Genomic DNA, 25,801 nt, shown 5'->3' with positions numbered 1-25,801 from the left:
TTTCAGCTACAGAATTATTTTAATTATAAAACAATTAAAGGACATAGAAAAAAGAGAAGTCGAAACCGAAAAAATTAAAGAAGACCGGGGGGTGGGGGGAAAATTTAAGCATACATGATTTTTATAAAAAATTATTATATTTAATGTGAGTGAGTGAGTGCACCGCTATGATGGCTTCCGACCACGGACATGAACCAAACGGAATTATATACCATCACGGCGGGGAAGACTCCAGAGTAACAAGGTTGAATATTATAAACTAATAACAGTTTTTACATATTGTTAACTGCAAGGTACTAAGCGTTATTCTGGTTATCTGCTTTAAGTTCTGAACTTTTGAAACATTATAATATTATCCACGGTTGTTTCTGCTTAGGCAGTGTTCTGAGATTTTCTCTATTTTATCAAGGGCTATTCTGTTTTTGAGTGTGTTAGTCGTCCACATTGCCCAGGCACAGTCCGCTGGTTTCTTCAAGTGCCAGGTTCTTGTATGTACACAATGGAAGTAATAATGGTCCGTGTCGCCTCCCTCTCCGCATTCGCAGAAAGGAGTATCCCTAAGTCTGAATCTGTTCAGGTATACTGGGAATGGTCCATGACCTGTCAAGAACTGTGTTAGGCTAGCACAGTGGGTCTTTATTTCCATGTTAACTTTTGGCAGTAAGCGAAATGTCCTTCGTCCTACCACTACCTCTGTCCATCTACTTTGCCAATTTTGTAGCAGACTTGTCAAAGTTCTTTGCTTAATATGAGACCAAGGAAGTTTAGTTGGTCTTTCTAATATATCCGTACAGTTGGCTGCCTGCTTGGCCAGTAGGTCAGCGGCTTCGTTGCCTTGAATCCCTGTGTGAGCGGGAACCCATTTTAAGGCGGGTCTTTGCGAAATAGGCATTGTCAGAAGCTGTTTCTGAATTCTGTATACCAATGGACTCCGGCTGTTTTGACTTGCGATAGCCGTCAGACTTGATGCCGAATTGGCAAACCGATGGCATCCCCCTTTTACGAGGAGAGGGTTCTTGCCCCCCTCCTAGAGACTCGGCGGATAGAAAGGAGAAATCGCCGCGTGCATGCTCAGATACATTTCATCTGCATCATTTCTTCATTTCATACAGTTGCGTTGTAAATTTGTACATAGTAGGTGTGAAAAATAAAATGTTAGTGTTTTAAAATGTGTCGTCTCGGTTTTTTTAACCTAATAAATTATTTCTTAAGCAACATAACAGAATTATTTTAATTATAAAAAAATTAAAGGACATAGGAAAAAAGAGAAGTAGAAACCGAAAAAATTAAAGAAGACAGGGGAGGAAAACTTAAGCATACATAATTTTATAAAAAAATATTATATTTAAAGAATTTTACTTATGAAGGTTCTTATAAAAATGTATATATTTTAAGGTTTATCATAAAACGCAGGTTTTGAGATTATAAATGTATAGTGTAAAACGACTTTGAAATTATCTTTTGTGAATTTTTGAATAATTCGTATTTATGACTTTATGGTGTAGTACGACCTTCAATCATAGTATCATGGTATGGTAGTAAATCATGGTAAATTATTAGCTTAACTTCTTTTTGCGCTTTCCTTTTTTCCTATCGTGCTGTCTGAATCTTAATCAAAGCACAAAATGCAACTTTTTATACATTCTCCACGAATATAGATCTCCTTTCCTTAGTTATATATTTTACACATTCCCTTTAAATCTTATATTTTACCTGTGATGTCTTTTCTATGTAGGTTTATTTATTTGCCACCATTACAAATCTCGGTGAGATAAGGAACTATTGCATTATTCTATACTTGCTTTCGGGGTTTTATCGGTAGCAAGTCTAACTAGTGGCACTGGATGATTCGTGGTTTGAATCTCGCATACCTGATTTTTCACATTTGCTTCCTCAAAAAATCATAATGCCTCTAAAAATGATTCCCCCAAAAAGTATTTGAGTAAGAACACAGTTGATTCTTTATTTCCTACCAAAACTGAGCCCCTCAGTTTTCACTCTTTTTAAACTTTGCCGACTTAAAAATAGAGAAAATAAAGGGGAAGCAAATTCTGCCAATTCTCCTACCAAAAAAATTCTGTTGTCACTCTTTTAGTTATGGAACCCTATAAGCATGTGTTTACATTACTTAATAATTAATCCATCCTGACAAAATTCATCATTATTTGAGAAATTGTTTTCACTTTCTACTGTTTTTCTTACAGTGTTGTAAATCATGGACCCCGAATCTCTTTTTTTTTTTTTTTTTTTTGTTGTTGTTAATAATCAGTAGTGTCATTAGGGTCCAACATATTTTAGTTACCCTACTGGTTGCAGCAATTTTCAAATTCTCGAAGCATGTCAAAAACGATAGCCTTCCTTATCATCACCAAAAGAAAAACATGTACACTCTTAAAATTACAGAAAATTATATATTCAACTTCCTTTCCTGTTCATTTGTTTTTTCTCTATAATGTTCATACATTTCCTTACCCAACTTCCAAAATACCACTAGCAAAAACTACGGAATTATACTCTTCGGCAGACTTCTTTGAATTATGTTCAAACGATATGTTTAGCTGTTGGTAACATAAAATTTTCTCCAATAGTGTGAGCCTGCCCAGACTTGCCGAATTCTTAGGTTTACTAGGTAACTTAGCTTCCAAAGAAATTTTATTTAAAGTAACAAAACTTTTCATTACTTGTTTACAATTTCTGAACTTCGATAATTTCCTCTTTATATATTCTTCAGATTTATCCTTTAAACTGGTATGCTTAGATTCAAAATATCTTTTATGAAACAATGGTTTCATACGTTGATTGGATAATAATTCACCGCAAACAGCACATTGAAGAGGAGAGTCCATTTCATGTCTATTCCAAGTAACCCCAAATGATAAATAACTTTCATTATATTTTCTCTAAATAGTTTTTCTTTTCTTTTCAGAATTCTTAGTGCTAGTAGATAGTCCTGGATCCATCACCCATGAATCATCACTTTTCCGCTTAGTCAATCCTAGCCATTTTTCAATTTTAAAATCTTGGGTTTGTTTTATTATTTTTTTCCCAAATATTTAAATGCACAGTATATTACGAGTTCTTCAGAAACAAACGACAAATATTCTCAAATTTAATAGAAAAGTAAGGAATACAAAGTAACAAGAAGACAAAATAACCTGTTGTTAGAAATAACAAACCAACTTAAAAAAATGGTTCTAATTGAAAGTAGAGCAATATGAGCACGGAAATGGTGGTCACATAAAGTGTAGACATGCTAATAAATCGATCAACTCTAAAATAATTAATGAGATGCTGTTATCTTTTTATAGGAACTTATTTTTATTTCCCATTAAATACAACATCAATTTCTATTATTCCTTTTAAAGACGACATTTAAGACAAATTTTGTTACGTTTGTGGATGAAAGAATATTTGTGAAAATGAAAATGCATTAATTTTTGGATTTAATAGTTGAAAATACTTTGTTTCTTTGCGTACCACCTATTTTTCTTTTGCGTACCATCAGTGGTATTCGTACCACCGGTTGAAAATCGCTGGTCTAAATGATCATGTCGGTTAAATGATCATGTCGGTTAAATGTCCTGTCGGCTCGATGTCCTTGACGGCTAAATGCCCTGTCGTCTATGTGTCTCTGTATCTAAATGGATATCGGCTAAGTGTCACAGACCCAGGGAGAAGACTCCAGCAGAATTATTTTTAGGGCAAAAATTAATTACCCACTGAATAAAGTAATTTTTGTTTAAAAGAGAGCACCATAATTTAAATATTCAGACATTACAAGGGGAAAGAAGAATTTAAATATTCAGACATTACAAGGAAAAAGCAGAATTTATAGTACGAAAGGAAAAGGCAAGAAGTTAATTACAAGGTGAGAGGTAAAGTACTTAACATTATTTATCACGTGCTGGAGATAAAAGAATGTGGAAGTTCTGTCGTTGGTCTGAAGCACCATTAAGTTATAGAAAATATCCTAGAGACTGCAATTTATTGAAAAAGTAATGGGAAGCACACAGTGGCTAACATTGATCAGATCTAGATTTAATTTGATAGAAGTTATATCTAAGTGTTTAAAGAATTTTTGCAGGAAGAGCAACAAGGAAAGCCACTGTAAGTGAGGAGTAACATTAGGCTGAGGTAACGTAAGTGAGGAGTAACGTTCACTGTAAGTGAGGAGTAACGTTAGTGAGGAGTAACTGTAAGTGAGGAGTAACTCTGTTTCTATTAAGATCGGAAATATACATTCCTGAAAAAAAAAAAAAAAAAAAAAAAAAAAAAAGAGAGAGAGACAGCGAACAGCAAGTACGGAAGAAAATCAAAAAAGTTAAGAAGGGAGTCAGACATTAGAAGGAATAAGATGCTAAGAATGAAGCCAAAAGTAAAAGAATCCAAGAGTTCGTGCGAACAGCCTAGGGACAATCAACGCAGGCTTGGAGTGCGGCAAGGATGGCAAGCGCCTGTTCCCATGTACAACGAAGGGCAGGCACAGAAGGTTTTTACCGAAGAAGCTACCAGTGGAGGACGTTTCAACACCGCAGAGAGGCTGCGAAAGTTTCAGCAATTCCCTTCGCTTAAATTCCAGGTGAGAGACGCATCAGAGTTTGTTTAGCAGAGATTCGGAAACCGAAACCAGTACAAAACATATGCGCGCGCGCAGGCACACACACACAAAAGGAAGGGGGGGGAGAGAAAAACGAAAGGAACAAAGGAAAATTAAATTAAATTTTAATGCATCTATACAAATGAGAGTAGACGACTTATAGAAAATGACGAGGAAGAAGTTATTATTTGGATGCGAAATTCCCTTCTATAACAACGTCAGAAAATTGTCTATAGAGGACATTTTCTTTTATCTTATCTTTGTTTTTAAGAGCCACTGGATTCTACTTGAGATTCATTAGGTGTCTGTTTCACTCAAAATTTGCCCAACGGGATTTGCTACTGCCTGTGTTTTAAAATGTCAATTCAATGATTGAAAATGTTCACGCTGTATCTCGCTACTGGGCCCACCAGCGGCGGAGCGGTAAAGTCGCTAAACACTAGTAGTTCGGTCCGAAGTTCGAATCTCGCAAACGGGCTGAGTGCATGGTTTTTCCCACGTGTAACGTGTATACGAGGCAGTTTCCCTTAGAAGGCATCACTCCTCTTAGTCAGATAGCCCTCGAGACTTTGCCTTAATCACACAAAACCATCTATCTCGCTATTAGTTTATGGGCCTGGGTTCGAATCCCAGAGAAGGTATGGATGTAAATTATCTGGCCCTTTATAGGAGGTAACGGTGGCCCACGTGTTAGGTGCCTTCCTAATAAAGTGACCACCACTTCCGGCCTTAGTAATGGCTAACGCCTATAACGGCAGTGCCTCTCATAGTAAAAAAAAAAAAATGTTCACAGACATGCAACAGACAATTAATGATGTCAGGAACAGTCGAATACTAGGAAAAAATTACTATTTAAAACCGTACTAAAAATAATATTTATGATTTTTAAGTAATTACAGTATTTTCCAGAAGATACTGATAATATTTATATCTCTATTACTGTTATCTGTATGAAAGCATTTTAATATCATACACAACTAAAAAGCAATTAAACACAGTATAAAAAAATTTTTACAGTAAATTTTAGTACGTAAAAATTAAATAAAATATACATGAAGGAATACAGGCAAACAGATACTAACGAAGCAACTGAAATACAAAATAACAGGTTGATCAAAGTAAATTCACAACACATAGTATACTATTTTCAGTAAGGTTAAAGTGTAGAATCGCCGACTTATTTATTTGGCATTTGTTTGGCGCTTTTTACAAGAGTAAGAAGAATTGGATTTTTGTCAATTTTCTTTGACTTTTTAAGTGAAAATAGGTCGATGTGTACATGGGTAAAGTCAAGGAAGTGCGCAATGCCATTTTTGTGCAATTATGGGATTTTTTTCTTAAGTGAAAATAGGTCGATGTGTACATGGATACCGAGTATGTGCAATTCTTAAAAACGCGCCAAGCAGTGGTTGATTCTGCACTTTCCCCGTCAGTAATACTATAAAATGTAACAACATTCAATCCACAATTATAACTATGCGAAATTGTTCGAGTAAGCATGAGAATTTAACTCAACGAATGTACACATGGTATCGTGAAAGGTCGTTTACAAACTTTACATGCTGGTCTGTCAGATCATGGAGAACAAATTTTACATAGGCAATTGTATCCGAAACGGTGAGCAGCCGCCGCAAAAAGAGTGATGTTCGCAAATGTGTTAGAAAATGGGCAAGTGAAGCCAATTCTGGCGAGAGAAGAATGTATCGGTTTAGTAACGAGGAACTGGTCAATATGCATTAAATTTATGGGGCCGTTGATGAAAATGGGCGAGCAGCGAGACGCACGTACCAAGAGCGCTTCCCGAACAGATGTTTGTTAAGTCATCCATTGTTTGGACAATTACACTACAGATTAAGTGAGGCTGGTGCTTTCCCAGTAAGCAGCTACATCTGTCGGCAACATACTTCATGCACACCTGCTGGCATCAGATTTACAACTACAATAAGCTGTTAAAACGCTATTATTAAAAAATAAATTATTAGAATTATGTAAACGGAGACGCTGATTTGCTGTTTGTTGTGTTGTCACTTAATAATGTAAAAACTTAAAACAAACACTGTCTTTTCGCAACATGCGCTTTTTCGTAAATTTCGCTTTTCTTGGTTACAGGAAAGATGTATTAGTTGTCTTAGTACATGCCAGTGAAGGTTTAGTTTGGTTTACTCGATTATGGCGAAGAACATAAGGGCTATCTGCTTCACTAATGAAAGAGAAAAGTAGCAACAGTGGGAGGAAAAAAGCCGAAGGTTATCTTCTCAAAAAATTTATAGAGACCATAGATCTCTGTGCGAATTCAAGTAACATCCATAGTTTCTTATCTGAGCACAGTCATCACTACTTTGTAATTAATTACCAAGATAAATGCTATCGTTATCTAAATAATAGAAGGGTTCGAAAGTCGGGTCAAATGATCAGAATTCTTTCCTCTCCTCCTTTCAGTTGCTAGGGTTCAAGGTCCCTAGAAGCTGCCAATTTCTTATCCCTAAAACTAAGAATATTAACAAATTTAAGATTTTTAGCATGAGGGAAATATGGCTTACATTTCATATTATCCTAAAGTGTGCATTCTGTGGTGTATCAGCTTTAAACACATGTAAGTTTTGTACTTTTTTGGTATTTTTATCATGATAATTAAACTCTATAATGTTTTCGTTAGAGAAGTGCAATTGAAAAGCTATTTAACGGTTATAAATGTCTAGATTTAAATTTTGTGTGATCTATGCTAACTTATAAGTGAGCACAAAACATGTAGATTACAGATCACATAAAATTGTTTAAAATATTTTTTTGTATTAAGAAAGGCCAAAATATTTACGTAAAGATACCTAATATACTTGTGCCTAAATTTTTGGCTCTCCTCTCAGATCTGACTTCTGATCATCACCAAGGCACGTGTTAAGTAACAAACAAAAGTGTTAGAATGTTTCAGCTGATAAACTGAATCTAAAATAAGACATAATTCATATTTCACTCTACTGTTGCCAACTTTAAGTGCAATTTTTCTTGACTTTAAATTACTATTTAAAAATAATCTCATAAGAAAAATTTTATTCAAATATTTATGTCTCTATTTCAACAAAAATCTATTAGTTAACACGAGAGAACTCCCAGCTGTTAATTTTTAAATTTCATGAACAGATTTAACATTCTCTGCTCTTGTTCAACATTTATAGACAAATATATGATATATTGATGTATTATTATTACTAGAATCTTCAAAAGACCTGTATTGTCAAGGTACACTTTTATAAAATGATTAGAAAATCTACTGCACAATTTTTTTTTTTTTAGTATGTTATAATCGTCTTAATTTGAAGAGAATGTCTATGTCTTCCTTTATGAGAAAAACCAGACTTTTATCTCATCTTTTTGAAACTACTGAAGCACTATGCTTTCTTTATAAATTCCAGAAAGAAGCAATTCTAATCCGTAACAACTGATTAAAATCTTAAAAAATTATCTTGGAAGTGTAAATGATGGTCCACTTGAAATGTTAAATAATGAGAAATCCAATTATTAGGGTTAATCATCAGTCAAATGAATCCTTATTTTCAATTAATCATTAGTCAAATAATATCTTTATTTTCTTTAAGAATCGGCCAAACGATCATCATTCTTATTATAATTTTTTTATATAGTTTGCGTTTGCAAAATTATATTACTCTCATACAAAATAGCCTAAAAGTAGAATTAATTTTTAGTTTTAATATGAATTTTGAATCACATAACTTATGAAAACATTTCAATCCGTACAAAAAAGTTGCATTTAGAATGTTAAAAAATATTTCAGGAACATGAAATTTTTTATAACAAGAAAACTAAATGTTATGAAAATTCTAATGTCCATTTTCAAATAAAGTGAAATACTTACAGAAATTCTTGAAAAGTATTGCTAAATACATTAAAAAATAAGTAGTTATAACACGACGGGAAACCCATTATCGATAACTTAATATTTATTGTCGAAATTAAGAGTTAAGGCCCGCATATGTATACTTGCTTTTTATATACCAACTTATTACGAATAAATTTTTTTACAGAGATTTTAAACCCTGAGTTTTTAAAAAATAATAGTGGCAACAAGTAACAGCTCAGAATACTAATGTTTTGTACTGTAACGAGATAAAATATAAATAATTAATTTAAAAGCAACTCAACATTTTAATGATTATAAATGTTCACTTTGAATATTAATTATCTTTTTGTGGTAACAGTTTTCATATTGGATTTCCTTTTAGAATCCATATGTTTTATTTTTAAAAGAAAATTAGTTTTACTACTATAGTGAAAAATGAACGACTTTGTGTTAATATGGTAGTATTATTCGCAGTATAATAAAATACTGTTAGGTAGTAAGTTATTATCTGTATCTTATTACGTCCTCTCAGCTAAAAAATAATAACTAGTGACTTGTAGCGTTCCACTTGTTAATTTAATATGCCTACGGAAAACGAAACAGAAGCAATTACGTTAGTGACTGCCGAAACGAATAAAGTAAACATTAAAATACCACCATTTTTGCGAGAAACATCGGACATTTGGTTTTACCAAGTGGAAGCCCAATTTTAAATAAATAAAATCCCCACTGAAGAAACTAGATTCAGTTAATTGATATCCCAGCTTAAACCCAAGTATGTTGAAAACATATGGGACATTATTAAAGACATTAACCCAATTAAATATTCTATGGCAAAGGACAGACTTTTAAATATTTTCAAAGAAAGTGAAAATAAGCGAATTCAGCGTCTGATTACTGGATTAAAACTCGGAGATTATAAGCCAAGTTAGCTTTTGAACAAAAGGAGAAGTCTAGCCACAGACGATTTTCCGAAAAAACATGCTAAAATCTTTACGACTGAATAAATTGCCTGATTTCATAAAAAAAACAAATATTCTTCTCGTAAGTGACGAAAATTTAGGCAAATTGGCCACGATGGCTGACAAAATTCATGAGAGGAAATCTGAAAAAGAAATTTATGCTGTTTCGCCAAACATAAATGTCAATGGTGCTATATTTGCAAGAATAGCTACCTTAGAACAGAAAATGGCTTGAATGCAAATAAATTATCGTTCTAGATCAAAACTTAGATAAGTTTTGATGGTACTTTTCCGTTTTGCCGGCGCCAAAGATAAAATCGCCAATAATGGTACAACTGATGCCAAACGGAATATCTTTGCTGGTAACCTTTTACGCTTCATTTTCAAAACAAGTCGCAGCCATTTCTTATCAGATTGATTGTTTCTTTCAATACTGGCATACAATTACATAGAATTTTTACAAGATATTTAAATTTTATGCTCTAAGACAATTCGAGGTAATTAAGTCAATTATAATGCAATCACACCGCTCACCCGAAGGCAAAAATAGAAAAGGCAAAATCAAGTGTTAAATTCATCAATTCTAATGAGAATGCACTTGCAAAGTAAAGCACTGCGGTTTTACATAATTTCTGAGTAAGCTATTCATACGAATTGAAATAATTCTTGCATTTAAACTTGTAATTCCAAATTATGATTGAACTTGAAATTAATGTAGATAATTATTGAGAGAATTAGACTTTTGTAGTGTAGTTTACGTGAGATGCGATTATTGGGAGTTACGTGAATCAGGATGTTGTACCATGAAAGCATAGAAAATTCTTAATGTCTTTTTACAAATTTATTGTCATTATTTATTGACTTTTCACAAAATTTTAAATTATATTAAAATGTTTATGCCTTCAAAATAAAAAATTCTTAGCATTAACATTTGTTAACATTTTTTATGTGTATACAGTATATTGTCGCTAACAAAGTCTGCTTGGCGAGATTTGCGCCTGCGAAACGGAAAAGTACCGTTTTGGTATAGAACGTAACTGATGCACTTCGATACATCTCAAAGTCGTAGCCTTCGAAAAAGCAATTTTATACAAAAGGTAAATATTGTTTTTTGGCGATCGTTGTCGCCCTGGCTTGGTGAAAGAAGTCGGAAACCTCCATAGCTTTCCGATGATCCATGTGCTTAAGTTCCCGAATTTATTTCACATTTTCAGAATGATACTCTAGAAAGTCTTTCAGGTCGATCATCGTCTTCAGGGGACGCTTTTCCGTCTTTGTAACAACTGTGTTGCTCGAGCACCACCATCATTGCATATGACTCATTACTTCATCGTTTTAAGTTAACGATGCATGTTCAATGTCTCTGTAGTTAATTTTTTCAGTTTAGCGCAAAATTCCACGTTGGTTGGTTGTTCCAGATTTTGTCTCTGATGCTAAAACAGCGATGTGTCTCGGTACATTTCTTCATCCAGATTAAAGGTCACTATAGCTGAAAGCGGAACCCCCATCGTCTTTTTTATTAGCATGCTATAGAGCTAGACCGGGAACTTTTTGATACCCCCTTATATGAGTTAGTTGGGCCTACCAGCGGCCGAGCGCTAAAGTATCTGAATACTGGTAGCTTTGACTTGGTTTCGAGTCCAGGAAAACGAGCTGACTGCATGGTAGGTTTCGTGGTTTCCCCATGTGTAACGTGTATACGAGCCAGTTTCCCTTAAAAATGCTCCATGAAGGGATCCCTCCCTTAGGCAGATAGCCCTAGTGTGTTTTGTCGTAATAAACAAAACCAAACCAAACTATATGAATTTTCAAATATTTGAACTAAAGAAGTTTTAATTCGTATTTGTTTGAAACGCAATCTAAACGTATATAATTAAATTTTTATGATGTTAACAATTACAGTCAGTGTTGTAAGATAAGTAACTCGAAGCCTATAATGAGGTAAAATTCTTCTCTCAAAGTCCAGGGTATTCTTTAATAAATATGGATAGAGAAAACTGATTCCACGTAAAATGTTTTTTTGCTAGTAAAACATTTTCAAAAATTGCAAAAACTTTAAAAGAAAAAAGAGAGCGTAGCTTGAATTTCTATTTTAAGCAATTTTCGAATCATAACGCAGTATTTATATTGATTATACTGTCACTTACGAAATTATTATATATGAAATACTGCATTAAAATTCAGAAAATGCAGTGATAATGAGTGATCACGGAAACATCTAAGTTGGTCACATATGAGAGAGACAGCACTTATGAATTTTGAAATTTGGTAAATATGAACAACTATTGTGGAAACATATCGAATCGAAGAAAGACATTATATTCCTGTTTGACATCCTAAGATCATTTTGTCAGTGAAAATAAATGAGCGATTAGATACGAAACAACTATGAAGTGCACGTGAAGTATTACGAGCCTTGTAGTTTGAGAAAGATTTATTTTTTAGTTTTCCATATGTTCCTAATATTGGAATAACATAATAATATAATCTGAAACATACAGTTTTAATCTAAACATCAGGAAATAACTGTTGATAATGATTTCAGTGAAAAGAAATATATGTAGCGAACACATTCAGCTAGAAAAAGTTGTAAATATAAATTCTAAAATGCATTTACACTCTAGCTAAAAAAATAAGCAACAAAGGTAAAAGAAGAGGTACGAATTTTACGAAGGGAAATTAAAACATACAATGCGTCGGAATGGTGCAAACTGGTACAAGATCACTCGCTGTTGCGAGATAATTGAATGTGCGTCGTAGTGTCATCAATAGGCTGTGAAATCGTTAACAAAGGGACCAAAACCCTTGTAGAAGACTGGTCTGCACGTCGGAGGATTACCACAACAGCAGACGACCACTTCTTGTTGCTATGTGCAAGAAGCCGTTGATCATTAACAGCATAACAGCTGGCGTCGCATCTCTCTGCAGCTGCAAGACCGCCCATATCCCTCCACAATGTGTCGTCTCGACTGCACAAAGGTGAAACAACAAAATCCCGCCGATCTGTGGTTTCTGTACTTTTGTTCCCATCGTATGTCACAGCGCGAGTGAACTGGGCCCATGAACATCGCAGTTGGACACCAGAGCAGTGGAGCCACATCCAGAAGGGTTTCCAATGGGCAATGCTATGGCGAAAACCAGGGGCATGCTATCAGGCGCCAAATATCGTTAAAAGGGCTTACTTGTGTAGGCTGAGATAGCAGAGGACGAAATCCCCAACCTTTACATGATTCACGGTGGTTCCATCACAGCCGTTCGCTATGGCGAGAAAATTCTACGCCCTTTTGTGTGTTTTTTTATCACTGCAATGGGTACCGACACGATATTAATGGACGATAACGCCCGCTGCCATGGCCTGCTAAATCACCGGGCTTGAATCCCATAGAGCATGTATGGGACATACTGGGACGGCGGATCGCAGATTGCACCTTCCACGAGCTTCGACATGCTTTACTACAGGACTAGGCGCTACTGCCACAACAAGCTATAAACCACACTATTGTCAGCTTGCCTCACCATTGCCAAGCACGCATTTCAGCTAGAAGGTGTCATACTCGCTATTAACGTGATGTTATTATTGTTTTTACGCGATTTGATGGTCGTAATAAATGTCTTTTTATACGTCTTTGCTTTGTTGTTTGCTATGTTGTCTAGTAATGCCACACGAAGCTCATGAATCATTTTCACGCATATCTACTAAACAGTTTTTGTTTTATTCCGAATTTTGCCTTTGTTGCTTATTTTTTGAGCTGGAGTGTCTGTGATATCTGTGAGATGAATGAGAGTTAAACATATTGCGCACATGCCGTTAAATAACCACTTTTTAAATTCTTCTTCTCGTTTTAATTATTTCTCGTTTTAATTATTTTCATTAACAGATGCTATGGATATTGCCAGTAGTAAAATAGTTTTAGGAAGCACAAGCAGTGGACGTATTTCCTCCGGTGTCTTAAAATCCCACTCCGGAACTTCGTACAGCACAGGAAGAAACAGATCCTTAATAATATCAGCTCCGCCAAAAAATGGAATAACGGCTAGCATTCGTCTCTTAGACTTTCGGCCTTTCTGCCAAGATATTCTAACGGTAAGTTGAAAGAAATGTACATTCTTTAGATTATCTGCTATTTAAATTCCTGTAATTATCTATACAAAATGGTTATGAGGGCATAAAAATGAAGGAGAATCTACTGCTTGTTACATTGTATCATTTCATTATCTCACAGAGTCATCAAAGTAATACCAGGTCATGTCAAGCAATTGATTTAATGTGTTAATTGATGGTTTCACATTCAAAAAGTTATAAAACCGTCTTTTTTACTATGCAAAGAAATGTAGTTGTAAGTAATGGTCTTAAACTTGCGTACTGAAAATCTACCACGAACCTCCCTCTAGAAGATTTTAAAAATTAGAATTTCTTAGTCAGTTCTTGTTCGTTAATAAAGGATTTACGAACTGATATAGACCAACCCAGCTTAAGCGAACTTAGCTCAAAATCAATCAATTTTCATATTCTAGATTATTAATATATCGCTTAAATTTTATTGTGCTAATTTCATTTTATTGATTTATGAAATTAGACTATACGCTAATGTAGGCTTCTTGAAACGATAATAAAGTGCTTGCTATTTCGTGCAGTCTTCGTACTTTATTTGATGCTGACTTTATGTGTGTAATGAGTTTATTAATGAGTTTCACCTTGTAAAACAAATGGTTGCCTGACTTTAAAAGTTTATGCTAATTAACCAATTATTATGATCTGAACCTTCGTTGTAACTTTTTCTTTCCGTAGTCCTCACCAGAATGCGAATTAATTGCTTGTGTATTTCAGCCGAGGAATTGAATGTTTTAGATCTTTTGGAAGCCTCGTTTGCAGTTTACATAGTATCGCCAGCTCTGACAAAGTTTATTCCGGTTTTAGCCATTTTGCTAGCCGACCTTAAATAATTGAACCAACTTAAGTAGACCACATGTGCAGTCTCCGAATACGTTACTTGAATTTTAGTTTCACTTATATTAGTTTAATTACCAGCAAATGGCAGAGTTTTGTATTGTAGCACAAGTGGAGCCATCTCGTAAATTTAGAGAGTTAATAGAAGATCGATAGCTCGTTTGTCAGTCTAACAAAGTCTTAAGAGCATCACTTTAACCTTCTACACAAGTAAAACCTACAACTTCAACAATTCATTCTAGAAAAGGATTTATGAGATTTGATATGGTGGCTTAAATTTTCCATCTTTGAAAAATTTTCAAAAATAAATAAAAGAAAATAGTACTAAAGAAGATATATTTCCATAAAATCCCCAGAATTATAAGTATTTATATTTTCTCACACAATGTAAATGTGAAGTTTATATAATTTCGTCTTCTTTGGTAACAAAGAGAGAACTCTAAGTGACTTTTCACTATGTCTTTGAATTTGCTACAGAAACGTACGAAGGGTGTAAAAGAGCTTCTTATTTAACTCAGATGAAAGTTTAACAGAAGGCACTACTCGTGCTTGCAGAAAAGCCAGTGTTTGTGGCTTAAATCAAAAATAAAGAATCTGACTGACTAAGTAAAATGTAATTTGTGGCTTAAATCAAAAATAAAGAATCTGACTGACTAAGTAAAATATAATTCGGCCCAACGGATACAGACAGAGAAACGCGCAAGTTGGCTCTAACCTAATACCGGCGTGACAAGCCCAATGGCGGAAATAACGCAACGCCGCACATACACTGTTCTCAGGAGAATCAATTAGCAATATGGCCTTCAGCAGGCGGAACACGCTGTGATTCTACCCTCTAAGATTTAAATATTATTTCCTTTCTACCTCATTTGAATGCACGCGAACTAGAAATTTGCATTCTGGCAGGAAAATGGAAAGCAAAAAGCCAGCAAAGCACATTAACATAAAATAACTGGTTAGTAAAATTAACTAAATCCTTATAAGTTTATAAATTAATAACTTAACATTATCAAGACTGTTCTTCAATGTGTATGGTTGAAAGCAAATTTGCAACAGAACCGTTAATTTCAGAAGAGTATGCAAGCATACTGGAGTATGAATGCATACCACTAGTACGCATACTAAGAAGAAATGGAAGCTGTGTATCATAAAAATCTATTTTTAAGTTGTAAAGACATTTTATTTATTTATTTATTTATTTATTATTATTATTATTATTATTATTCAGAGTAGAAAACACGAAAAATCATCTCTGCCTTGCCCGAGATTTAATCCCGAATCTTCCGAATGTTACAGTCGCTTACTTTAAAATAGGCACTTCAAAGACTTTCCGACCTAGCTCCCCATTGGTGATCGTAACATATGTCGTCATCATCGCACAGTACTTATTTTCTCCCCCTCATCTGAGACTGTAGTACAAGTCAGCCTTCATTTATCCACTTTCCAGGATGCGGAACTTACTAAACGGAAATGAAGTGGGGAGAAAGTGAGAGAACTCTATCTGCCGCACCTGTCGTTACCATGGTTACAAAGCAAACTGTGTGGGTCAAATGTTGTCTGAAGTCCCCATTTTAAAGTAACAGATCATAGGCGGACTTGCCGCCATTTAACACCACGAGAGTACGAAACGGAATGGAATTATTGGTTATAACGCTATTGAAGCAAAGCCGATGAAAGGCAATTGCGCTCTCGACTTTGAAGGAAAAACAACCCCTTTTTGGCACAGCCCACAGTTTTCACTTTGTTTTTGTATAAGGTGCTTTCTCATTAAAGAGGCCAGCCTATTAGCATTATGCGACATTTGAAATTTCCACGTTAGGAGACAGTTTTGGCGATTCAGTCTTTTCTGTTATCCTGTACTCTTATAACACATTTGATTAATATTCTAATTTTTTACAAAGGTAATAGGTGCCAATTCCAGAAAATATAATTTTCCATATAAAATACATGAGTTGTTACCATTGTTTAGATCAGAAACTATCAAGATGCCATGAAAAGCCTTAAAGTATTCTTTATACTCGTATTATTCTATAATTGTATCAATCTCCGAATAACTGTCAATTAATTTATAATTATCATTTAAATGTTAACATTTATTCATTGTTTGGCGTGTTATTGTATCTTAGTTATTCATGATTATTAATGATTACTTCACCCATCGCTATGTGTGAAGTGATGTGCAATATTATCACATTATTAGTAGTTATATGTGTCTTGTTTTCACATTATTTTTTCCCAGAAATCTTTATTTATTTGTTTGTCCTTTTTTCTCAAGGCAGCTTTCTATGTATGTGAGTCAAGATAATTTTCTAGATAATTTTACATGAAAATTATATAATTTTTTTTTGCCGTTTCAAAACCATTTCATGAAGCATGATATTGCAAATATTTTCGTAAACAATAATAAAAGAAATAAGGATTTAATTAAAAGACAATTCTAAACTCAATCAAAATATAATTTTAAATTTTATTTATTTTTTTTAGATTATTAAAAACATTTATTTCAAATTAATGAAATTATACCTACTTGAAGCACAGTAAAGTATATTGAATAAGATAATATATGAAACAGTTATTTGGTTCGAAACACCTTTCCCCTCACCCATCAAAATTTTATAAATTCTTATTGTAATTGTAACACACTTATATTATTGTTACCAGAAAACTGAAATTATATAATATTCTACTTATAATTTGTAACACCGATAACCTAAGTTTTGCAACACTAATAATCAAAGTTTTGCAAATCTCTCTCAAGTTTCAGTTTATTTTCTAAACAAGAAGTTTAGATAGAGAAAATTAATTTGTAAAAAACAAACGCATTGATTTCCCCACACTGCTACTGCGGCTGGAGAGCTACTTGCGAATCATTGGCCTGTTAAATGCGGCTTTCTTTGTAACAAATAATAGTTTATTTTTGAATAAAAATAGTTTTATTTTTGAAATACAGTTATAATTTGAAAGAGAAATCTTTCCACAGTACAAGTGACGGCTTAAGTTCTTTTTGTGTGTGTGTGATTATGGCAAAGCCTTGAGGGCTATCTGCCTAAGGGGAGGGATGCCTTCGTGGAGGACTTTCTAAGGGAAACTGGCTCGTACACACGTTACACATGGGAAAAACCACGAAAACGCCCATGCAGCCAGCCCGTTCGCGGGATTCGAACCTCGGACCGAACTACCAGTGTTCAGCGACTTTACCTCTCGGCCGCTGGTGGGCCTCTTAAGTTTTTGAATTACATTATGTGTCCAACAATTTTAAATTAATTTTAAACTATGTAGATTGTAGAGTACGCTTATAATTAATATAACAAAGTGATAAGCAAAGCACAAATAATTCCATTTCTGCGATTTACTGCCTTGGCAAATGCATTTTCAAAAATGATGATGTCTACTGGGAAAGTAGCAAAAACAAAATATTATACAGTAAGACCCCGCTTAACGCTGTTCCGTTTAGCGCTGTTTCGGTTTAGCGCTCTTTTATTTCAACCCGGGGATTCCACGAAATCGCTCGCAGCATACGGGGATTCCCCGAAATATTATGCAGCGATAGGTTTCAAATACATATCCGAAAGAATGTACTTGTATTTCTTGTTTGGTGCGGTATTGTACAGACATATTTTGAAGGGGTAAATGTGGAAGATGTCGAAGAAATAATTCAAGAAGCAGCGGCTAGTCTTTCTAATGATGAGCTCAAGGAATTAACTGAACAAGAAGAAAACAAAAATGTTGACAGCAGTGATTCAGAAGAAGAGCAAAAAGAACTTTCGATGGCGTTTGTAAAAAGGAGTTTGTCTACCATAACTGAAATAATGGATCAATTCATTGAAAATGATCCGAATTTTGACAGGAGCTCAAAAGTAAGGCGTGGTGTTAGAGATGCTCTATCCGTTTATGAAGAACTTTTAAGAGAACAACGCAAAAGAAAAAGGCAAACAACATTAGATGCTTTTGTCACAAAAAGGCAGAACACTGAAAACGCGGAAGGCTAACTAAATATGACTGACTGAGAATTTTATTTATTTATTTTTTTTGAAGAATATTCGTTTTGTTATTTATATTTTGTTTTTATTTTTGCAAGAAATAATAATGTGGTATTAATTTGGGCTTTAAGAAATAAATGTTTGATTTTATTTTTATTAAAAAAACATACTTTTTTAAATTTAATACCTAACCAATTTCCCAGCCATCTTCCCCTAACCCCAATATTTACATGTAAAGATAGCCTCGTTTAGCGCTGTTTCGCATTACGCTCTACTTTGATGGAACGTATTCCCCGCGTTAAGCGGGGTCTTAGTGTATTAGCTAAAATGCTGCATTGATCATGTTCTTCAAACTTTGCTTGAATACACTGCGTATTTATTTGCAGTTTGGACTTTAGAAAGCAAAGGACATTTGATGATTTAGTTTATGTCTGATGATGAACAAAGCGGTAAAATGATTTAAGACTTGGTTTATTTTCCATTGGTCGTCTGGAAAAAGCTGAACTACGCTTTTTTATGCAAAGACATTAGAAAACTAACAACAAATTTAAAAATAATTGTCTTATCTTGACTTGCAGTTTTCCTCTAACGTCAACTATGGGATCTCATTTAATTTATGCTTTCCAAATTTGTGCATATATAGCAAAACTTAAAAAAATCACTAGCTCCTTTCATTAAATTATTCAGCTATTCTTCATTATAAAAAGGGATTTACATTGTTATAAACACTACATTTTCTTTCGTTTTTAGTGTACTCCATTAAAATCACATTACATTCATAAGCAGGGAAGAACTGTAAGCCAGAAAAAAAAAAAAAAAATGCTTATTTCCCTATCTGACAAGATATTTCTGTATATCGTAGGAACATACTTCACTGAATACACAGCAACAGCAACAAGGATAATTTATTTCTGTCTTTAAATAATCATATTAATTAAAAATGAGAAATTCACTTTGAAACAGATATAAATAACTATTTGGGTTCTCGAACATGCCTGAACTCTGAAGTTTTTAATTCTATTGCCTTAAAGTTTGCCTTCCGTGATGACAAGGTTGCCTACTGGCCTACTACGCCTGGCCAGTTAGCAGATAATCTGCAAGTTAAATAATGAGTTAAGGGAGTTAAATTGAGTTAAGGAAAGTTTGGAGCTCTACAAGACGAGAATAAATCGTCTGCTTGGAGTTTATGGCAGTCAAATAATGTAGGTATTAAAATAGAGGTCTTAACTTGCAACAGGCTTAAAATAATTGTATAAGCACTAACTTATATGTCGACATACTGCAATAAAAACAAAAGCAAAAAAATTGTCTATAAACGGGACGAACAATAATAGCATATTAAGGACTTATAAAATAAAATTCATAATCTAGCTTTAAAAACACAGAACCTCATGATGCAGTTCACTTAAAGAAAGGCAAAATTTAGCTGAGAAATTTATATAAGACAATGAAGCTAAAATTAATTAAAAGAATACCTGTATAAATTAAGTAACTGGCTCAAATACATGAAGCAGCCCAATGTGTTTAAATTATGTAATAAAACTGAAATAATATAATTAATCATGATTTTTGCATTATATTAATTATTTATATTACTTGTTATGTTAAATTTACTTGTATTATTTTCAGCTGTACGATGCTGCAATTACTTACAAACGGATTTCGATCTGCAACAAATTTCCATATCGTAGTCGAGAAGAAGACCCACATGAGATCAGAACATTCTTCGCTTTAAGCGGAAACTTAGTAGTCAGTTTTTCTACACAACCAGGAAGTTCCTATATGTATGATGGATTTGAATTAACTTTTACCGTTGTTTCAGGTAACTGATTTATGCAAAAGTAATTTTAGAAAATTTAGCGAAGAGTATAAGGTAACGCAAAGAAAGTAATACATCAAATATCTTAATTTTGGAGAAATTTTCGAAAAAAAATCTGTCCCCTTCCTCCTAAAATTAATACTATTTTCTATTTCATTTCCACACCGAAAATCTTATCGTTGCTGTCACTGCAATAAGCTGAAGGAGAAAAAAGGTCATTTCAAGGTTAAGATGCCATTCAGCGTAAAATTATAACATCTAAACTCCTGCGAAATGTCGCATATATGGCAGTAAAGTTAAAAGCCATTAAGTGCTATGTAGCTAAAACTCTTATATATCTACTCTATCTTTTAGCGTCTTCCCAAAATTTTCTTTTCTTGACACCCGGACTACGCAGTAAGCAACCGCAAATACTTAACAGCAGACTATGAAAATTTGCTAAAACTAAGAAGATTTGTTACATTCAATAAGAAACCGAGATTTCATCCTAAGTTGAATTTTCTATAACTTATTGAGCATTCGGAAGGAATGGTTGAATCCATAAATCATTTACATTGTAGATCTATAAAGTGCTATAAAGTGCTAGTAAGCCCCAGATTATCTAACAAATCGAATAAACGAACGCGTGAAACTCGTTACTATGTGAACTATATGGGAATAGGAGAATTAAAATGTACAGAATAAACCCAACTTTGTTGTATATATGTTTTGAGGCTTGGTGATAAAGTTATATGCAATTAAATAATAAATAAGTAATACTGAATAAAGATTAAACGCAGATGGATCAATTATTTTATTTTACAACATAACTCAAACTTTGCGCAATAATGAGCAAAATTAATAAAATAAATCAACTTATGAAATTAATCAAAAACTTTACTGTGCGCAATGTTTCGGGTAAAAATATTGCTAAACATTTTTAAATATTAATACACATTGATCAACTGAGCGCGTCCACGCCCCACACAATTTTTTCTCTCCGTCTTTTCAAATACACGATAAAGTACGCTAGTAAAATAATAGCAGTTAATAAATAATAATTATATTCCATTCAATTAATAGTAAAGTTTAACAATATATCAAAAATGCAATTATTGCATCATTTATAGACTATAATATTGTAGAGACGTTAGGACTTTTTTTGGAAGCAGTCAAGATGAAAAATATGCAACGCCTTCGCCGGGAATCGAACCACGGACCTCTCAGTTACGCGCTGAGAGTGCAGATCAACACACCACGAAAGCATGCTAAGAAGGCGGGGAAAATACCTTTTAAAAGGTGACTGGGGTTTTAGGGGACCCAGTCGCTAAATCCTGGGTGAGGAGAATCATCATCCAACACCCTTTTAGTTCGGGCGCCACTGTAGAGACATTAGGATTTTGTTTTGGAATCAGGAAAGATGACAAATTAACCACCGCCTTCGCCGGGAATCGAACCGCGGAATACGTGCCCAGTGTGCAGACCACCACACCACGAAGGCATGCCAAGAAGGCGGGAGAAATACCTTATAATATTATACCCTGAGGGATATTTACAGAAATGTTATTATACCGAAAATTCTTTGTGGTATTGGCGCATGAGGTGATCGAGCAGGGGAGCTGGTCAAGACAAGACAGAAATTAGACTCATTGCAGAGGGCCTGGACACTTGCAATTACAAGATCATTTAGAACAGTCCCGACAGAAGTTGCGTTCTTACTGGCTGGTGTACCGCCTCTCTCACTACAATTTAAATTTACTTATGACAAATTTTGTCTGAAATATAATATAAAACAGAAAATAATGTATGAAGATAAAGCAATTACCAGCGAGGCTTTTTTAGAACATGATCTGACTTTAAGCCATCCCAGCGAATATTACGGTATATCCTACGATAAAAACTATATTTCAGCTGGAGAAATTGAAATTTATACAGATGGATCAGGGATTGCGGAGAGCATCGGCTGTGCCTTTGTTGTATTTTTCCACGGTATTGAAATCGATTGCAAAACGTTTACTTTAAAACCAAGGAATTCAGTTTATCAAGCAGAATTGTTGGCAATTAAAATGGCTTTATCCTGGATCAAGAAATTATCCGTGGGGTATTATATTAATTTATACTCAGAATGCCTTATCTGCTCTTATGGCGCTCTCCCGCCCCTTTCAAAATATTAATATTCTTAATGAAATTAAGCATATATATTTAGAACTACGAAAGAAGCCTATTTTGAATTTACATTGGATCACAGTTCACGCTGGTCATTATGGGAATGCGAGAGCAGATGCTCTTGCGAAAGAAGCCTCCCTGGGGGTTGGGAACGAAAAGGTTTTTATTCAAGATTCGAAAAAGAAGACATGTACTATAATATATGACAAGCTTATTAGAGACAGGAAAAAATTATGGGATCTCTCTTGAAAGAAACAAAAACTATCTAAAATGTTTAAAAATTAGCAAAAAATGGGAATTTTAGGAGATGCAGATGTCAATCAAATTCTCACTGCACATAGAAGGTTTACTTAAAAAGGTTCCACCTCCAGGAAAATGATATATGTAAAGTTTGTAATAAATTCGGCGATTCAAAGCATTTCGTCGAGGACTGTTGCCTGACTGCAAGTGTGAGAGAAAAATATAAATTTGCGAAGTTTGAAGATTTATTTAGTAATTATAAATTGTTTAGAAAATTGCAAGAGATATTATGCAAACTGTGAATGAGAATAAGAAGAATATTGGTATCGAGATATAACAAAGCAGAAAATCATACTAAAAACAGAAATAATTGAGGTAACTTTATAGATTTAAGATGAATTTTGATAATATAATGAAGATTTAAATAATAATAACTAATTGAAAGTAAAACTTATGAAGACTTTAAACTTAGGAAAAAACACAGAAATGGAAACGACACATTTATATATTATTTCATCGAGAGTGTTTGGAATGTATGTATCTACTTTACGTTCTTTTGTTATGCCTTTGTGGCTTGGCCTGTCCTCTCATAGCCATACGGCAGGTTTTGCCTGCTAGGTGGGCTGGGGGCTAATGCTCAGAACTAACTAACCTTATAATATATTACTAACTTATTATTTAAAATCATAATCATATTTAAGATAAATTCTGTTTAATAAATACTATTTTTATCAAATTTAATGAACTCTGAAAATTCGAGTATATTCATTATATACTAATTATATTAACCCGAATATATGTTAAGTTTTACAAAATTTAATATATGCAATGCAGAGAAAATACTGCATACGTTATTGGTTAATTGGCTTCATAACAGATTTACTGAAAATTATAAAAGATTAATTTGTATTTCACCATTTTTGACAATTAAATTATGAAATTTACTTATGATTTAAACCTTGAATTATAAACTAAGACTATTCTACACATTCCAATAATTGCTCCTCGTACTCTAATTTGGAGACCGCCGTTTCTGAGGAAAAATTGTGTCCAACAGGAAAAGCAGTTTCTAGGATTTAACAGAAAATAATTTTAATTTCATTGGACGTAGTTTCTAGAATCGAGTACCTCTTAAATTAAGAATCCCCGAAAGGATGATAAAGCTTCAAATAAAGCTAATTCCATTTACCTCCGATGTTGAGGTATTATGGCGACCTTTCTTAAGTGTGTGCATGCCACATGCATTCCATTTTGCAAAATAGCATGTTCTCAAACAAGAAACTAATGTTGCCATTCCAAACTCGTGGTTCAAGAAGTCGTTGATACATACCAAAAACAGATTGTCGTTGCTACAAAAATAAAACTTTGAAAGAAACGTTGTTCAAACACGTCTCTGTCATTTTCAATTGTCACGTGATTTCGAGATGGCGGTGGACACACCCCATTTCTGTGATGTCACTTCCGCCGCCCGAGTACCTTCGGTTACTACTCATATATGCATTTTAGTCTAAGGATTTGAGCTCGACATTTTAATCTGTATCTTTATGTTTTAAACTAAGTTGGCACATTAAATTTTTATGTTTAATAAGTTCGAACATTTTCTAGCTTTCTACTGGCATAGTGTGGCTTACTAATAAAAATCAAATCTTTAATGTGGGAACCTTGATCTAAATAAAAGTTTAAATATTTACTATTAAATGCTCATGTTAGAGCGAAACAGTGAAGAAAACTATGTAAAATGAGCGCTTCTTTATCACGTTAGCTATATAAGCTTCACAATATGTAACTACTTTAAACATATCTTTATATTGAGAACTCGTTTTATTGATCCTCTGTAAAAGCCAATAATTATACTTGATGCTGCATTTAAGAATGTTCCTATTATAAGGTATTTCTCCCGCCTTCTTAGCATGCTTTCGTAGTGTGGTGGTCCGCACGCTGGGCGCGTATTACGTCCAGAGGTCCGTGGTTCGATTCCCGGCGAAGGTGTTGCTTATTTTTCTTCTTTCCTGTTCCCCAAAATGCCTAATGTCTCTACAGTGGCACCCGAACTAAAAGGGTGTTGGATGATGATTCTCCACACCCAGAATTTGGAGACTGGGTCCCCTAAAACCCCAGTCGTCCTTTAAAAGGGGGAGTATATAAGGCACTTCTACCGCTTACTTAGCATGCCTTCGTAGTGAGGGGGTCTACACGCTGGAAGCGTATTTCAGAGGTCCGTGGTTCGATTCCCGGCGAGGGCGTTGCTCATTTTTCATCTTTCCTGCTTCCAAAATACCTAATGTCTCTACACTATCATCGAACAAAATAATAATAACTTTACTCTGAAAATATTGATCATGTAAAGTATTTGAAGTAATAATAGCATTATGCACAGAAGTAGTAGTGACAGCAATATGTACAGAAGTAGAGCCGTGTTTGGATGTATTTCCACTTGAAGACCACAAAGTTATACCCAGCCTTATTTACAGTGCACCTTAGCTACAACTACCGCTCGTTAAAATGAATGCAATAGCTACTGTTCATTTATAACGACTCGTACAAAAAGTCTCCAGCTAATGAGTGTACATTAAATTCTTCTCATTACATGCCTACTCGTTAGAGAATGCTTTTAGGACACTAAATGTTACAATGAACATCAGCTGTATGCATACACATTTTTATATTCATCAAAGGTAACAGTTTTATGTAATAACAACATACTCACAGTTTTATAATGAAACAAGATTTAATTATGGTTCATGCTTCATCTCCATCCATCAGTAAAGGGGAGGGATTCTTCAGTGTATCAAATTTTGCAAATTTAATAGGTTCTTGAAGCTACATTTTTTCTAAAAACTCAATCGCAACAATAAAAAATGCAACTACTTTAAGTCTAATTAATTTTATGTTAAGTTTTCGTAATAAAAGTTATGCAAAGAATTTGAGAAAGAAGGGGGGAGGAGAGGAAAAAGGTCGAGAACATAGGTTTTCCTCTACTTTTGCTAATGATCTATATATTGATTAATATTTTCATTAAATTAATTTTCATTATTACGTTCAGTTAGTTTATGTAAAACTAACTTTATTTGTATGGTCATTATTTCAAATGAATGAATTCCAATTCAAATGAATATGTGAATGTACATGAATGATTCACATTTTCGTTCTCGGAATCTTATTATCATCATTTTCGTCATCGGCTACCACACGGTGTAGTCGTTAGGGGAACCTACTGCGGTACCGAAGGGCCCGGGTTCGAATCACGGAGAAGG

The 25,801-nt window shown here is 34.1% G+C and overlaps 1 protein-coding gene across 1 annotated transcript in view; it reads left to right on the top strand.

Annotated features, from left to right (window-relative positions):
• Positions 1 to 7,050: 7,050 nt before the first annotated feature.
• Positions 7,051 to 25,801, top strand: part of LOC146992978 (uncharacterized) — a 32,529-nt gene continuing 13,778 nt past the window's right edge. Inside the window, exons 1-3 of the mRNA XM_085808975.1 lie at positions 7,051 to 7,190; positions 13,294 to 13,499; positions 19,973 to 20,165. Of these exons, the coding sequence (XP_085665101.1) occupies positions 7,118 to 7,190; positions 13,294 to 13,499; positions 19,973 to 20,165 (472 nt within the window). The 5' untranslated portion in view covers positions 7,051 to 7,117. The remainder of the gene's footprint in view (positions 7,191 to 13,293; positions 13,500 to 19,972; positions 20,166 to 25,801) is intronic.

The sequence above is a fragment of the Stegodyphus dumicola genome, chromosome X2, assembly GCF_044657685.1.
Source record: "Stegodyphus dumicola isolate Sdum_Otavi_A_Nest chromosome X2, ASM4465768v1".
NCBI classification, from domain to species: Eukaryota; Metazoa; Arthropoda; class Arachnida; order Araneae; family Eresidae; genus Stegodyphus; species Stegodyphus dumicola.
Note: the sequence above shows the minus strand (reverse complement) of the source record. Positions and strands in the feature narration are given on the sequence as shown.